A 17,723-nucleotide genomic window follows, 5' to 3' on the forward strand; every position below is an offset into this window, starting at 1 on the left:
TTTTTTAAGAGCGTTTTTATTTTATTATAATTAATATAAATTACTTAAAACTATGATATCTAGTTAATATACACAACAAAGACTTACGTAAGATTTAATTAATAGACAGTATAGAATATAATGTAAAATTAACGAAACGTCATTATACACTATATAAATATCGTAAACTAAAAAATAAAAATTTGTCTATTGGTGACTTCCAGAAAGCAAGTAAAACATAATTTCAATTAATACTTACCAAAATATTGTAACTCATTAAATAATGATCGAATTGTAATTTTGTAAACTACAGAACCACATTAGAAACATTAATTCTATAATTAGTTAATTAATCAACATTATAGGTTCGTATTTTTTAAGTATTTTATTATGTAAAATGTCTAATTCAATTTCAATTGTCTTCTTGAAAAATCAATAGCTTTTTCTTTTCGAAAAGGTTCTGTTGTTTTACTCTGCTTTAATATAGTTATAACTTATAAGTATCTAATATGTGTACAGTGGGTATAATATGCTATACTAATGAAGCCAACTAACATTCACAAAACACGTATCGTATAATGACGGTATTATTATTACGTTATAGAAAACGAGGTTTATCTTGGTTTCTAAACTGAGTTGTATATTTTATAAATATTTGGCAGTTGTAGTTCCAATGAAAAATTGATCTTATTCGTATAATAATAATTAAAAATAATAGGTGGGTGTAGAATATTATAGTGTGTATCTATAACTGGACGTTATAAAGATAATGCAGCTACTATTATATCTACGTATCAATACGCGACCGCAATCGTATTACGTTGTTACATAATTTGTACAAAAATGCTTCAATTACATTATTGCTTTTTAATGCAATAATAATAAAATTCATAAAAAAATATTGATAATTCATATTGAGGATGACTGATGACTTAATCAAATAATTGCGTGTACCTACATAATTACACGATAATCATAAGTTTTTTTTATTGGTATTCGATAACCAACCTTAATACTTGTAGGTATATTAATACAATATAATATATATTATTATATTTGTATGTACCCATGTATAATTAATATAAAAATTATAGACATCTGCATATTTTTTCTATTGTTGATAATGATTTATTGTGAATGGTTTAGTTTTTGAGCATGAAATAGCGTTTAGTATGAATGTAATACAGTTTGAACTTATTTAACCCTTAAAGAATTGCAATAAAATTATTAGGTATAGGTACTTACATTTTTCAGGCATAATTCAGATTGAAAATTGAATGTGAATATAAGCTTCAATGAACCTACTGAAAGTGTTACTTACGAAGAAGAAAATATTTTTAACCTATAAATAATTGTACCTATACAAAATATATAAAAAAGATACAAGAACATATTTAGTTCGTTGTGATTTGTTAAGGTCTTGCTAATATAATATCCCATTTGCATGCTCTCCAGATAATTTTGGTTTCATATTATTTTTTCCTAATATTCGTTTGAGAAACGATATTAACTGATTTTTTTTATTTATATTAATATAAATCAATTTTCGAAATATTTCTTTAACGTAGGTATTAAATCAAAATATATACCGGAATATAGGTATGCCGGGTGGTTTAAAATATCAAAATAGAATTTGTTGATGTATAAACTCTAGTTAGTAAGTATTATATCATATTATATATTAATATATAGTAGCCTATATCATTAATATACTTTACCATTAGAAAAATACACGTCCAAAAAAAAAAAAAAAAAACCAAACGACTGTTATTGAAAAATTGTTGAACATTTTAAATAATTCACACCGTACAGAACTATATAATATGCAGTTATTATATATTCTACGCAAAACATATTTTATACACATCTGAATTTTAAAATTTTATTCACGCTAGCAATTATATAGCCACAGTTGGCAGTAAACATTTACATTTTTACTGTTTGCTTAACTGTGAGTATGATCTGGTTTATTTAACAGATGAAAACACATAGGTAACTTATAAAATTACGTATATGTACCTACAAATACAAAACTTTTGCCAAACATTTATTAAAATATGAAGTTGGTAAATTATGAGTAGGTATGCTAATTTATAAATAAGTATGTATCGAACATAAGGCATGTATATAGTTTGGGGGTATTCGTTTGTTGCTTTTCAAACTATGCAAAATTGCAAACGGTCACAAGTCACAAAATAATTTTTAATTTTTATTTGAAATCCTTAATTATTTTCCATGCATTCAATCATACGCATATATTGGTTTAGTTTGTTTCGTTCATTAATCTCGAGTCATTTAAATTCATTAAAATAATACCACAATATATAGGTATGCTTTCATATAATAATATTATGTTTTCTTATTTAATTAAAATTTGGATTTGTCATTATATTTCTATTTTTAAAGGGTTTGAAGGGTTATGTTATTATGTTTATCGATTATTCCATAGAAACGGAAACGTAGATAATATAGGTACCTATTGAAAACATTTTCGTCGAAATAACCAATGTGTTTATAGAAAAAAAAATATTATATAATATAATATATACTTTATACATAAATTACATATTATAGATATTACATATTTCACATATAATAATATCCATTGAAAAAAAACGGTACAGAAAATAAAGATAAATGTTTGATTTTATAATACATTTCATGTACAGATGTTTAAACGTAATATGTTGTAAACAATTTAAACGTCATAGTTAAACGTACATATACACGAGTAACAAATTAAAATGTAATTGGTAGTATCAATGGTATTAGCCATTAGGATATCAGTGATCAGTGATCACGTTGTTCCAAGCAGACCTCTCACGGTTATAATAATTTCAAGAGTACCCAACCTAATCTATCTTGTATTTATTTTGATCTTTTTGAATATTATAGTTTAGTTTATTTACCGAAATAATGTTAAAAGGATGTCACACCCGCATTTGTTGTCTCCGTCTTACAAATGTACAACATAGCAAAAACTGTTTTGCGCGGGACAACTTTTATCTTTCTGTATTTGTAGTAGTGGCTCCAAAATGTCTGAACATATAGGATGGAAAATTATCTACGCGCCCATATTTTAGATAACATAAATACAATAAAAGTTATTTGCTTCAAAACATTTTGTTTTTTTCATTTGCTTATAAAAAATGATTGGATAGTGCTATTAAAAAAAGCACGCTGTTGCACAGATAAAGTTCTTCTTTACGTGTTGTGAAAATTTGGTAGTTCTACAACAAATATGGTGCGAGAAAAGTTGTCCCGCGCAAAACAGTTTTTGCTATGTTGTACATTTGTAAGACGGAGACAACACATGCGGGTGTGACATCATCTCAACATTATTATATACGAATATTAATTATATTAGTATATAGTTTAGATACTCAGCATTAAATATATATTATAAGGTGTATATGTATCTACATTATAGATACATACTATACATGTCAATAAGTTAATTCGGTTGTTTAATAATATGTTTTATTTAAATGTTTTTCAGCAGCTTATGTAGATCTTCTGAAGAGTTATGTTAAACAGCTTGAGAGATGGTCAAATAAATTATGGAACTACAAATTGCCCATCTGCCCATGTTACGCCTCATAATGTCGCCTCAATACACCAAAATTCTCTTATATCGACCGAACCCTCTACACCAGTTTATCAGTGGAATGCAAACCACCGGCTTGAACATTTGTACGGCTTTCATTCCAGATATTATAATCTTGACTTTCCTACTCCATACCCGTCAGCTACTAATCAATATGTACCTACAAATGTGTACGGACAGAATTTGCCGCAATGCTGTCAACCGTGTTGTCGGCTCAGGTCTCAAAACATACCAAAAGCATCCCCACCACAAATGTTATATAACCCAAGACCAGTGCAACAATTAAATCGATCTTATAAATCAAAAAAGACTTTGAAAACTCCGTGCTCCGAACAGTTCCTACCATACATTCCAAATGATTTACCAGTTAAATATGATACACAAAATTGTTATCAACAAAAATATAGTAGTTCATATTTAAACAATACAAATTATTGTCCTCCAGCTAATAACTTGTGGATTCCACCTGCAGCCAATCCTAATTGGTCTAACGACAGATTACGACCTACTGGCCGTCATACCAGGCCGGTGTCGCACGATTTTAGTAGGGAAAAAAATTATCAAAGATTACCAAACTATCAAGGTAACCCTTATTCAAAACCTACAAGTGCTGCAAATCATATACCTTATAATTACATTCCACCTTTACCTGATGTACATGACTATCGACCTCCAGTCTATCATAATCCGTCAAAAAATAATACGACTGAGTATGTATCACACGATCACAGTTCTAGATTTCCTATTTTATCTCAAAACATTCAAAATCCGTCTTCATTACAACAGTACTATAACACTCAACCAGTGCCTTATTCAGATGTACAAATGCCTAGTGAATCATTTAAACCCCCTCAAATTACGCCAAAAGATACCTCAAAGAGTAATTTAAACGTACGTGAGTTTTTGGCTACTTGGGATGAAGGAGAAGAAGAAATCGGTGAAAAATCTTCTGAAACAGCTGAGCCTATAGTGGTACTCGATTGTATGACACTTGATGGAGATGCATTGACTAAAATTCAAGAAAAACTAAATGTAGTGTCCTACGAAAATTTAGAAAAAGTACTTAAAGAAAATCAAAATCCATTAGTTATTACCGCTGAAACAAATGCAATTAATTCTTTAAACAATAAACCCAAACTACCGTCGAAATCTAATTTCGAACCCCTAGATTACACTAAACGGGAAACTGGAATCATTAAACCATTCATTACTGAGAAAAAAATATCACCTGAGCTAAATTCTCAGTCTGAAAAAAATTATAGCGTTAATTTTGATGGAATGGTTGCTTGGTATGGTAAAAAAAATACAGACATTTCATCTACAGATCTCATTGAAAGATTAGCTGACAGAATTTTTAACTTGAGTAAATCGCAAGAAAACGAAGGCGTATCGTTTGGAACAGCAGCTTATACAGGGCAAATAACTCAAACAAATCGGTCAATTGAAAGTTCTGACAAAAGTACGTCAAAATATATTCAAAGTCCACAAATGTTTGACTTACAACATCACGTTGATAAATTTATTGAACCTCCTATCATGAATAAACTCAATTGTAATAAGGATTCTATTCCCAAAGTTCATTCTTATGTCTTCAACGAAAGTAACAAAGCATCAACTATAAAATCAAAAAACGTGAACTCCTCGTGCATTGTGGAAAATATAACAAAAAAATGTTTAAATGTTACCAATGAAGAAACTTCACCTTGGCATTTAGACCAAGGTGTCCACGAACAGCATTTGAATACATCTTTGTACGACCAAAGTGTTATTATGAAACCTCTCGACTTTTCTTCTCTTACCGATGAAACTAAAGGCAACCCTTTCGTGTTCGAAAAAATTACGTCAAGTGACAATAAACCAAATGACAGCATCAATAACCAGTGTAATAAAGTATTTAATCAAAACAATAGTTATAACTCTATAGTTTCTAACAACCAACATTCAATTCAACAAATAGATGCGTGTAATAGAAATTTTCCAGTTATAGTATCACCACATCGACAAGAATACAACGGATTTCATGAAAGTGTCATACAGAGGACTGGTTGTGATAAAAATAAACACGATAAAGTATCAACACAAACTGATTTTGAAAGCATTAATTGGAACTTATCCAACGATCTCGATAAAATTATGAAAAACACGAACATGATTATGGAACCTTCTTGTTTATATGACAGAAGTAATTATAATATTTTAGATGGTATGAATTCAGAGAAAAATATTTCTACTCGCTGGAAGGATAATGTACCATGTGTGGACTTGACAGTAAACAATAAATCTAATTCTCATCATGATTCATTTTTTGATGGCTGGAGCTTTATTGAAAGCTATGAAAATCATTCCGGTAAAAAAATAATGAATACGCCATCTATTGATAATTCCCACCACCAGCTATTTCCGAACCAGATGACTCCTCTGGAAGAATCGACAAAAAATAATAATAATTTAAGTGAAAATCATCGTACTAATGATACATTGGTAGTCAAAGATATGCCTCCATTTTCAAAATCCAATGATTTATTACCTTCTAATCGACCATCTCGAGATGTTTTTAATTTGAATAATCGAATACCTGATTTCAGTGATGGGTTTGAATTGCCAGTTATAAATGAACCGCAAGAGTATTTGCAATTTAAAAAGGATGACAACGAACACCGGGCTGATGGTTCAATTTTTGAACATCTAAATGAACCTAAGTGTATAACAACATTAAATGAAACATTAAATTATAAGAATGATCAGAATAAACTGGATTTTGTTGGTCTACCAAGTTTTAAAGAAAAAGAACCTTTAGCGCCTGTTTCAGCGCCCTCCAAACTTAATATTGTTAAACCTACTCTACGTGATCCAAGTCAAATATATACAGTCATAAAACAGAAGCTAAAATACGATAATACATGCGTAGACAATGATAGTGTTGTAACAAATACAACTGAAAACAATTTGAAAGAAAATCTTACGAACACATTCAACGTAACAGACTTAAAATCTAAGTACAATAGTGGTCAATTAAATCAATTTGATGTTTGGTCTGAAAAGTTTGTACTAAAAGGAAACTCAAATAGTTCGTCTTGTGCAGTTGTTCAATGTGATGTAGAAATTACACAATTTAAGAGTACTCCCGAAAATCGCAATACATTACCCAAGTCAAATATGAGTGAAAATTATCAGGATAAAACCATGATGTTGCCAGAAAATACAAATTGTAATTTAGCTGATGGTAAAATTAATATTATCGAGAATGATAAAATTAACTCTAACGATTTTCTTAATTGTTTAGAAAGTACGAAAACAGATGACCAGAAATATCGAGATACTTTTGATGAATTTGAAACGTCGTTTGGGTTTGATATACATTGTAATAACGAATCTAATAAATCGTTCCATGAAGATATTGTTGATAAATGTTTTGAAGAAAGGATTAATGATCATGAGATAAATAAAGTTGAATCAATTAACAGCTCCGACACTAATACAACATTATCAAACAGTACTCAGTTGCCTTTCCAGTGTGATTTTCAATCAAGTTTTTTAATTAAAAACTATTTTGATGAAAACAAAAATAAAACAGTTGTCTTGGATCAACAAGAAACTAGTAACCATGAAAAATCAGATACAACAATTTTTAAATATCACAACGAAAATTTACAAGAATTCGAATTGCAAAATAATGAAAATATTCATTCAGTTATAAATTCTGCAAACAACTCAGACTTTAACATGGATTGCCATGTTAGACAAATCCATAATGCCAATAAAAACAATAATTCAAATAAAGTCGAATCTTACAAGTGTCAACATGAAGACACAAAAAATATTTGTAATATATCAAGTATAAAAAAAAATAATTTTGATTATTTAAATATAGAAGATCGTAATTTTGGGTTTGATAATAATAAAAAAAGTATTCTCGAATCTGAAATTTCTCAAGAAATTACGGCAGTTAATAATTCTATTGAAGCTGACAGCATTAGCCAAATAAAACATAATGATTTGAATACTAATGAACGGTTTCATATTCGAAAAAATTTAAATGTTGATTTTGAATCAAATATTTTTGAACTAAATTCAAAATCTACAAGTAAAGTTATCCCAATTGAAACTAATAAAAAAGACGAATCAGCTAGAAACAAAAATAGTTTTAAATCAAAATTGAATTCTAACAATGCAGAAGAAATTGAACATAATATCAATAGAAAAATTATTTTTGAATTAGATAATAATAATAGCGGTATACATAATTTAGAAAAAATGAATGCATTTGATTTTAATACAAGAACTATTCAAAATTTGGGAATAGAATGTTCTTCTATTAATATCGGAAAATCGTCGAACTCAAATGAAATATTTACGAATGAAAGTCAAATGGAAACTAACTGTGGATTTGAAATAAATGACCATAAAAACAAAGAAAAACTAGAAACAAATTACAAAAACACTCTAGATATTCAAGAAGAGTTACAAATTGAAGAAACATCAGACTTAAATTGTAATAATGATGCACAACGTCATAATTTAATTGAAACTGAAAATATTAATCATGAAAATAATGTGGACCGTGTTTTTGAAGTTGGTTGTATTGTTAACAATGTACAAGATAAACTAAACCTTGAAAACCCAAAGACACTAACTGATTTTGATTTTCAAAATAAAAACACTGAAAATAATAATTTAAATAATTGCAATACTGGCGAAAATTCTAATCGGAGTAATAACTTAGAAGTTGAGAATATTTTTGTAAATATATATGATAATTTATCGACTTTGCATACTAAAAAAAATGATACTAATATTTTGGAAAATTCCAGTCAAAACGATATTAAATGTGATGTTTCTAAATGTCAGGAAATTACTGAAGATCTAAATTTAAAAAATAACAACTCGGACGTTATTGACAAAATTTGTGAACAAAATATGGAGGTGCTTCGTGATGCATCTGACAAACAAATTAAAGAAACTGATAATGTTTTAGTACAAAAACTTGTAAATAATTCGACTGATCGTATGGCGACTGTTTCGGTTCAACACAATGAATCGATTAATTATGAGAAAAGCAAACCAACGCTTATAGAATATAGTACAGATGACTCGAATATGAATAAAAACCCTGCTATGTCAGTAAAACAACACACTGAAGACATTAAAGAAGGTGATATACAGTCAAATAATTGGCAACCTATAAAAAAAATGAAGTCAAACGCAGTTCAAGGTAATGCTACATTAAATATATTTGAAAACTTGAGATGTAATATATTAAACGCTGTAAAAAATACAGACAAAAAAGAGTACACCCAAAATAATTGTTCAGAATCTAGTTCATTCAATCCCTTTGTATTAAATTCACAACAAAATTCTAATGAAATTTACGAAGTTAAAGATTCTATCAATTCTGGACCTTGTACATTAAGTCATGTTGAACTGATCCACCATCAAAATTCTAATGAGGTAATCGAGATTAAAGGTTTAAATAGTTATGGACCGAATTTATTAAATCACGGTGAATCAATATCACAACAACGCTCGGCAGAAACTGTTCAGCCTGTAGATTTAACTAGTTCTAGACCAAACTTATTTCATTACGATGAATCAATAACCATGCATCGTTCAGAGGAAACGGTCGATGCCATAGATTTAACTTGTTCTGGATTTAGTTCATTAAATCACGACGAACAACCGATAGAAATGTTAATTGCTAAAAATTCAAATAATCCTCAACTTATTTCAGTAAACCATGACGAATCAACATCCCAAAAGAATTCAAATAATATTTACGAGATCGAAGATTCAATTACTCCTAGACTTAGTTCATTAAGTCACACAGAATTAATAAACAATCAAAATTCAAATGCTGTTGACGAAATTGGCAGTTCAATTAAATGCGAATCTTATTTATTAAACAATGAATTAACATTCCAAAAATATTCCGATGAAATAGTTGAGAATGACTCGGTTAGTTCATTAAAACATGACGAATTAAAGTACCATAAACATTTAAATGAAATTAATGAGGTTGAAGATTCAATTAGTTCTGGACCTAATTTAATAAACCAAGATGAATTAGAATTTCAACAGAATTCAAATGAAATTTACGAGTCTGATGATTTGAATAGTTCTGGAACGTGTTCAATAAATCAAGATGAATTAGAATTTAAACAGAATTCAAATGAAATTTACGAGTCTGATGATTTGAATAGTTCTGGACCGTGTTCAATAAATCAAGATGAATTAGAATTTCAACAGAATTCAAATGAAATTTACAAGTCTGAAGATTTGACTAGTTCAGAATCTTGTTCGATAAACCAAGGTGAATTAAAATACCATCAAAATTTAAATGAAATATATGAGGTTGAAGATTCAACTAGATCTAGACCTAGTTCAAAAAACCAAGGTGAATTAAAATACCATCAAAATTTAAATGAAATATATGAGGTTGAAGATTCAACTAGATCTAGACCTAGTTCAAAAAATCAAGTTGAATTAGAAATTCAACAGAATTCAAATGCAATTTACAAGTCTGAAGATTTGACTAGTTCAGAATCTTGTTCAATAAATCTAGACGAATTAGAATTTCAAAAAAATTCAAATGAAACTGACGTGGCTGATGATTTACATATATCTGGACCTAGTCCATTAAATCAAGACGGATTAGAATTACAGTCGAATTCAAATGAAACCGATAAGGCTGAAGATTTGACTACATCTGAACATAGTTCATTAAATCAAGACGAATTGATATACCATCAAAATGCAAATGAAATATATGAGGTTGAAGAATCAACTAGATCAAGACCTAGTTCAACAAATCAAGATGAATTAGACTTTCAACAAAATTTAAATCAAACTGACGTGGCTGATAATTTCCTTATATCGGGACCTAGTCCAATAAATAAAGACAAATTAGAATTTCAACAGAATTCAAATGCAATTTATGAGTCTGAAGATTTGACTAGTTCTGGATCTTGTTCAATAAATCGAAATGAATTAGAATTTCAACAAAATGCAAATGAAATTTACGAAGCTGGAGATTTTACTAGATCTAGACCTATTTCAATAAACCAAGGTGAATTAATATATCGTCAAAATTTAAATGAAATATATGAAGTTGAAGATTCAACTAGTTCTGGATCTTGTTCAATAAATCAAGAGGAATTAGACTTTCAACAAAATTCAAATGAAACTGACGTGGCTGATGATTTACATATATCTGGACCTAGTTCATTAAATCAAGACAGATTAGAATTTAAACAGAATTCAAATGACATTTATGAGTGTAAAGATTTGACTAGTTCTATAAATCAAGACGAATTAGAATTACAACCGAATTCAAATGAAACCGATAAGGCTGAAGATTTGACTACATCTGAACATAGTTCATTAAATCAAGACGAATTAAAATGTCAACAGAATTCAAATACAATTAATGATTCTGAAGATTTGACTACATCTGAACCTAGCATAGTAAATCAAGATGAATTAGAATTTCAACATAATTCAAATGAAATTTACGAGGCCGTAGATTTGACTATATCAAGACCTAGTTTATTAAACCCCGTCGAATATAAAAATCATAACAATTTGAATACAATTATTGAAGACGAAGATTTAATTGGTTCTGTTGGTAGTTTCTTAAATCATAATGAATTGATATGTCAAGAAATGTTTGTAGAGCCATCCATTATAAACAATTCGGCGATATTTGAACACAATCTTAATGAAACAAATCACGATTCTTGTACCAAGGAAACTGATTCCAAAAGTGTTGCGGATGACAAACCATTACCAAGAGTTAAATTTATATTGAAATGTCATAGAAAAAATATGATAAAAACAAATATATTTGACGAAGAATCGACTATGCCTTACAAAAAACTGAAAGTTGTAAAAGATGAAAAGATTATGACTCGACATATTTTCAAAAAAAGGATTGGTTGCTATAAACAGTATAAACCGTGGCAAAGTGAATATAGAAAAGAATCGATCGTTGAATCGAATGATAGAAATCAAATAGAGTCAATCGAAACAACGGTTGTCCCACCGACTACTAGTCATTCGGATAATATTGTAGAACAGGTTCAAACGATGTGCGAAGGAAAAAAAGACAACAATAAATTCGTCTCGTTACTGGGTCGGACGAACGACCATGATAAAAAACGAGATGTTGAAGTTTTAAATATCTCTGTCGGGATCGAAGGTGACCATTGTGTCGAAGGTGACACGATAGATGATGGTGACTACAACAGACTCCTCGATACACCAATTCCATCACCGTTTTCCGATTTTCAATCGGAAGACCACACGCCCGAACATTGTGGTGGCGAAGTGTATTGGGACAAGTCGCTGGAGGACGAATACAAAAGCGTTCTGCACAAAACTATATCAAAACTGGCAAAAGTTCGAACTAACGTCAGAGACAAGTTCAACAGCCGGTTACTCGCTCGTAGAGTGAATGAAACTAAACGGAGGCGACGGCGACGGCTATTGGTGGCTGACAAGGCAGCAGTAGTAATCGTTGGCCGCGTCGACGATCCTGTCATTAAGCCGGTCGTCGCAGCCGTCAAAGTGTCCAAAAGCCCGATGTACAAGATCAAGGTGCAGTTACCCTGGGGACGGATATTCAACATGAATGCGGTCCGGAATAAGACCAAGGACACAAAAATCGAGCTGGGCCCAGCCAAAGTGGAAGTGAGACTAAGCCGAACACCGGGTGAATGGCAGGTGGCGGCTTGCCGGTCGATGACTTCTTCCAAATCAGTGGTGGTCGTCAGACGGATAGTACTACAGAGAGCGACCAGTCCCACCGCAAACGACTATAACTTCGACGACCATCACCACAACCAACGACACGACGACGGCGGTCATGGTACAAGCGATAACCGTTCGCACGAACTCTCCAGGAAATTACCAAAAATTGTTATACGACGAAACGGTCAGGACAATAACTATACCAGTTACGTAAGAAGTAGTGGGTTCGAGAGTGGTGGTAAGGACGAAGATGGTGGCGGCGACAACAAAAAGGACGGCTGTGGCGACGTTGAAGACAACGGTGGTGGCAGCGGCGTTCCTCAGCTGATGGTCCGGTTGGTCAGAGACCGGAAGCTTGATGCAATGGCTGTCGAAGGGGTCACTACTCTACACTTGAAACATCTTGTTCCTTTATCCGAATCTGAGGCGGAAGCAGCAATGGAGTTGGACATGCACTGTGCCAAAAGGGTTCGATACTCGTAGATTGCAGTCGACACCATCATAAAAATTATTACCACCTTCAGTAACCACCGCCAGCTGCCAGGTGAGTTCGAATGTTTTATATCATCATAATAATAAAATTTACCTGTGTTATGTGCTACATGGGTATATCTATTGTAATTTTTTTTTCGCAGGATGAGTAAAAAACATGCACTTTTTATGTAAACTGGACAGTTTTGAAATATTATGTTACCAATAATAATTACAACCTTGAAACCTTTATCATGATTTTTCTCTTCAGTTGTTGTTTTCAATTTACGTTTTATATTTTTACGATTTTGGTTTTCGATATGATGTTTTTTGTTTTATCAATGCCTAATCTATATTGTGTATTATATTAGAAAAATGGATGATCCTATTGTAGTTATTATATTATACTTTTATTTTTTGTTGATTTTTAAGATTTTATTTGAAATAGGTATAATGTTACGTTGGTGATCATATAGTTATATTGTTATTTTTGTGAGGTTGTAGTTTTGTTGTTTTATTTTAATTTTAATTGTTGATTTTTAATATTTTCGACTATGGGAAAAAAAGAATTGAAAAGAACCAAAGATTAAAACATTGTTAGTTTAATTCGTATTTTAATAGAAACAGTTGACTGCAAATTGTGTATCCTTTATTTTAAACTAGAATCATTTTATAATTTATCTTGTTAACAATTTGTATTTTAACCACTGCGATAGGGATAATTTGAGCCTCCTTACACTAAACATCAGTATATCTTGTTTCTTAACATATTTTTGGCATAGTATAAATAATGATGGTCCAACAGTAATCAAAATTACTATTTAGCGTGCTATATGTATATTATTATTAATATTTTTAATCAATCCATTTTGCTTGTGTAGTGTAATATAAATTGTTCAAATAAACAGCTTGTGCTTTTATTAAAATTGTAATAACATTTCCCAATTCGTTTAGGTTTTTATATTAAAAATAATGATCTTTTCACCAAGAACTGCTGGCCTTAATCAGTTATTACGGGTGAAACGTTTGCTATTCAATTATTATTATAACAGAAAAAACCATCAAGTCAAATATTGTTTTATGCACATGCATATAATCCTTGTGTATACCTTATAACTTATAATTACTAATTAGTACAAATACAATTATTTGAAAATATATATTAAAATTAATTGTTTGTTTTAAAGCAATACTTAATGGTAATTAAGAACGATAAAATTTGCAAATTGTTTAATTCGTTTCGTCCGTGGTTACTAATAACATTCGTTCGACCTTTAACAGTAATTTATACCCTAAAATATTTCTCAATCACCGATATTACCCAAGTATGTTTACTGGTAATTATTATATTGTGTTCCTAGTCAGTATATTTTAATTGTTATAGGTATATTTATTAAAAAAATAAAAAAAAAATCATTAACCATTTTTATTTAATCTTTCATCAGCTTCAATTTAATATTCAAAGTTGATTACCATTTTAGCACTATATTAACCCAAATCATAACCAAAAATATTCCTGAATGATTTCAGTTTTAATTTAACTGGCTGTGATATAATGAGCTAAATCCCAAAGGTATTTTTGACGAAACGTAATTTTAATAGTTCTAATTTATTTATAAAATAATTAATCTCGAGCTTTAAATTTTTGTAAATGATTAATATTCTAAACTATTGCAACATGATTTTTGATCATAATAATTCTAAACATTGTTTTCTGAGTATTGTTAATGTAATATGTTTGTTTTATTTTAAATAATAATTTATATGGTTGATACGTATTATTTGCTATTTAACTTAACGGTTTGGTTTATTTTACATAGTTAAAGGACACTAAGGGTTAAATGTTAGTACACACAGTTAATATTTTTCAATTCAATTAAATATCTATTCAATGGTTTTTTTTAAATGTATATTGAATTTATCATTTTTGTAATACAAATTTAATACCTAGTCAAGTACGTTTTGAAAAATAGTCTGCATAAAGTGAAGAGGAAAAATATTAAATCTTAAAAATATAAATTATACTTGCTTTATTCGATATTTTACGTGTGAGTGTGATTGTTTTGTTAAATTGAATTTACAACTAGCAAAAATATCGTACAATATTTATTTATTCTATTTTAATTAATTTCAATTATTCGGCACTGCATATTCGTGTGATATAAAAATCTCTAACAAATTGTTAGGTAAACAATTTACTACATTTGTACATTTGGTGTATTTGCCTCTAAATATTTGTATTTTAATAAACACGCCTTTATCAGAATTACTACCTATATATTTTATATGTATTTACACGTTGGTACATAAATTATATTATATTATACTTACTTCTAAATAATAACGGACCAAATATATTGTATTCACTTAGATTTTAAGGAACCATAATATTGTTTAAATTTTGAATTGATAACAAATTATCTCAATCACAATTTATTGTTAAGTTGCGTACCTACTTAGTTTAAGAGTTTGAATTAAAGTCGGCGAAAAAAAATAACTTATTCAACCGTAGGTGTTAATTGAAGCAGGTCAACTATTATATTGTTTTTAAGACTGATCACATTAAAATTATATTATATTATTATAAACTCACCGAGATCTCAGAAATGATAAATTGTATAAAAATATAAAAGTAAAATAAAATACATAATATTATAGTATATAATATAAAATTATAGGTAGGTATATGGATATTTTCATATTAAGTATAACTAAACCAACTGTTTGATGAATGCGTACCGCGAAAACCGTTCTTTGCAACGACTACGCCCCCGGACAGACTTATAGTTTAGGTATAGCCGTATAGGACATCATTATTATTTTTAAATTAATCGTGTTTTGTAAGCTTACAGACAAATAATTACTCCTCGTCTTGTTCATCGAACTTTTGGTTGGCGCAAACGACCGCACCGCTGCAATTAATTATTGGTACACTTCTAGTTCTATACAAAGTCTATTAATCGATAGACTCCACCGCTTGTGGAAAAAAAAATACCTGGCTTTGGTAAATAATATACGTGCACACTGCACCTCTATATGCACACACCAATATGACTATATCTCATAAGTTATAATATAATACTTAATATTATGTTACCTGTATTACTATTCGGGTCTGCAAACACGTATTTTGATCGCGTCGGTTAATTAAAAAAGCGCGACCGTTGTATTTATATTTAAAATTCAGAACACGGAACGTCATTAAGTTGTTAATCATTATTCGTTGATCGTTATATTATATGGGCAGTTCCGATTTCAAACGTTTAAAAGAATATTAATAGGTATATAATTATTGCTAGCGATGTAGTATTATGCGATTATGATTTCAACGCCGATTAATTTTCACCATTTTGTACACCATCATAATATAGTATATAATACCCACATATACCGCGTGAGATATCGAATTTAAACGCACACAGAAACACGTGGTTTAGTTATATGCATATACATATTATTACCTATATTATATCGTCGTAATCGTATTATTATAATTATTCGTAGGTACGGGCTTGGATTTTATATTATACAAACACCTCATATTATAATGTCATTGTATTTTTTTTTTTTGTTTTTTTTTTTTTAAATATATTTATATTAAATGCATTATTGTATTGCTTAGTATTTTACACGAATAGATTTTATATATATATAAACATTATATATTATATGTATAAGTATTGTACTTTAAGGTAAAAGAAACAAAACTCGCAAAAAACAACCCACTAAAATATTATATTGTTTTTATTTTATTTTTAAATTTTAAACTTTGAGTTGTTTTTATATATTTATTTTATTATGTAATTGTATATCGATTTTGGTGTTTTTTTAAATCACAGACAAGTAGCTTACACTGTTATTTAGTTTTGGTACCTACCTATATATTATTATGTTTTTTTTTTTGTTGGTATTTATATGAATACACTATTGTTTTGATTTGCAATGTGTTGTGAAATATACAGGGTATGTGTATAATTTGTTCGATGTTATTTGTTGTATTCCTTGATTTTCCTCACCGAATAAAAATTGTACCTACGGAATAGACGTGTGGAACGTTCAACGTACGCTGTCGCGTGCAACGATGGTTGGTATAGATATTAAATGTGGTTTGCGACAAAATATAATGTACGCGTTCGTATAACGCCGCGTAACATTGTCTGTGCCGCGACGAAGAGTCAACCGGGTGGTAACTATATAAGGCCGGGCACCTTTATCGTATAATATACGGAAAGTAAAAAAAAATATTCCGTCCGTGACCCTTGGATAGTCCCGGTCAACCACCGAGTCGGGAATTACATTTGAATAAATTACCGAGAGACCATAATGCATATTGTAGGTACCTATAACACATGGCTCTATATTATTATTATTATGTTATATTATATGCGTACATTGCTCGTTTTAAAATCGACGCGCACTTCGATTGACGAATTTGACGTAACAATAATGAAGATGTCACGTAGATAATTAATATATTATAATGAGTAATGGTCGAACGCGACGACCGAAATGCAGCGTGTAATATACTAATATTACACACCGTGTCGTCGACGCCGCTTGTCTGGTATAGGGAGGTTCTGCCATAATATACCATGCCACCATGGTATAGGTAAAAGATACTATAAGCATGGGTGACCACCCGGGTTTTAGTGGCAAATCCTCGCCACATATTATACACTAATACACATCATGTTCTAACCAACCGTATCTTTCCCCAATCCCCCACAGTTAAATACCTACAAAATAACCTTCTGGCTAAATAATGACCATAGATGTTAGAGCCTTAACTCAATGACAAAAAAAACAATGGAAAATGATGCGATATGATAGTAAAAATATTTCATGACTCGAATTTGCTAATAATATTTCGTATACATTTTTACCCTGTACAGTGTAGATAATAAAAAATATAGTAATACAA

At 29.9% G+C, this 17,723-nt stretch overlaps 1 protein-coding gene across 3 annotated transcripts in view; it reads left to right on the forward strand.

Moving 5' to 3' along the window:
* Positions 1-16,759, forward strand: part of LOC132938145 (protein PF3D7_1417600-like) — a 28,281-nt gene extending 11,522 nt beyond the window's left edge. Inside the window, exons 2-3 of one of the 3 annotated variants that reach the window (XR_009663875.1) lie at positions 3,479-12,875; positions 12,967-16,759. Coding sequence is in view for 2 of the 3 variants with exons in the window: in XM_061004828.1 (XP_060860811.1) it covers positions 3,506-12,814 (9,309 nt within the window). In the remaining variant the exon portion in view is untranslated. Of the gene's footprint in view, positions 1-3,478 lie in introns of all 3 variants that reach the window. The other 2 variants (XM_061004828.1, XM_061004829.1) reach the window with 2 other exon arrangements.
* Positions 16,760-17,723: the final 964 nt, after the last annotated feature.

The sequence above is a fragment of the Metopolophium dirhodum genome, chromosome 2 (genome assembly GCF_019925205.1).
Source record: "Metopolophium dirhodum isolate CAU chromosome 2, ASM1992520v1, whole genome shotgun sequence".
NCBI lineage: Eukaryota > Metazoa > Arthropoda > Insecta > Hemiptera > Aphididae > Metopolophium > Metopolophium dirhodum.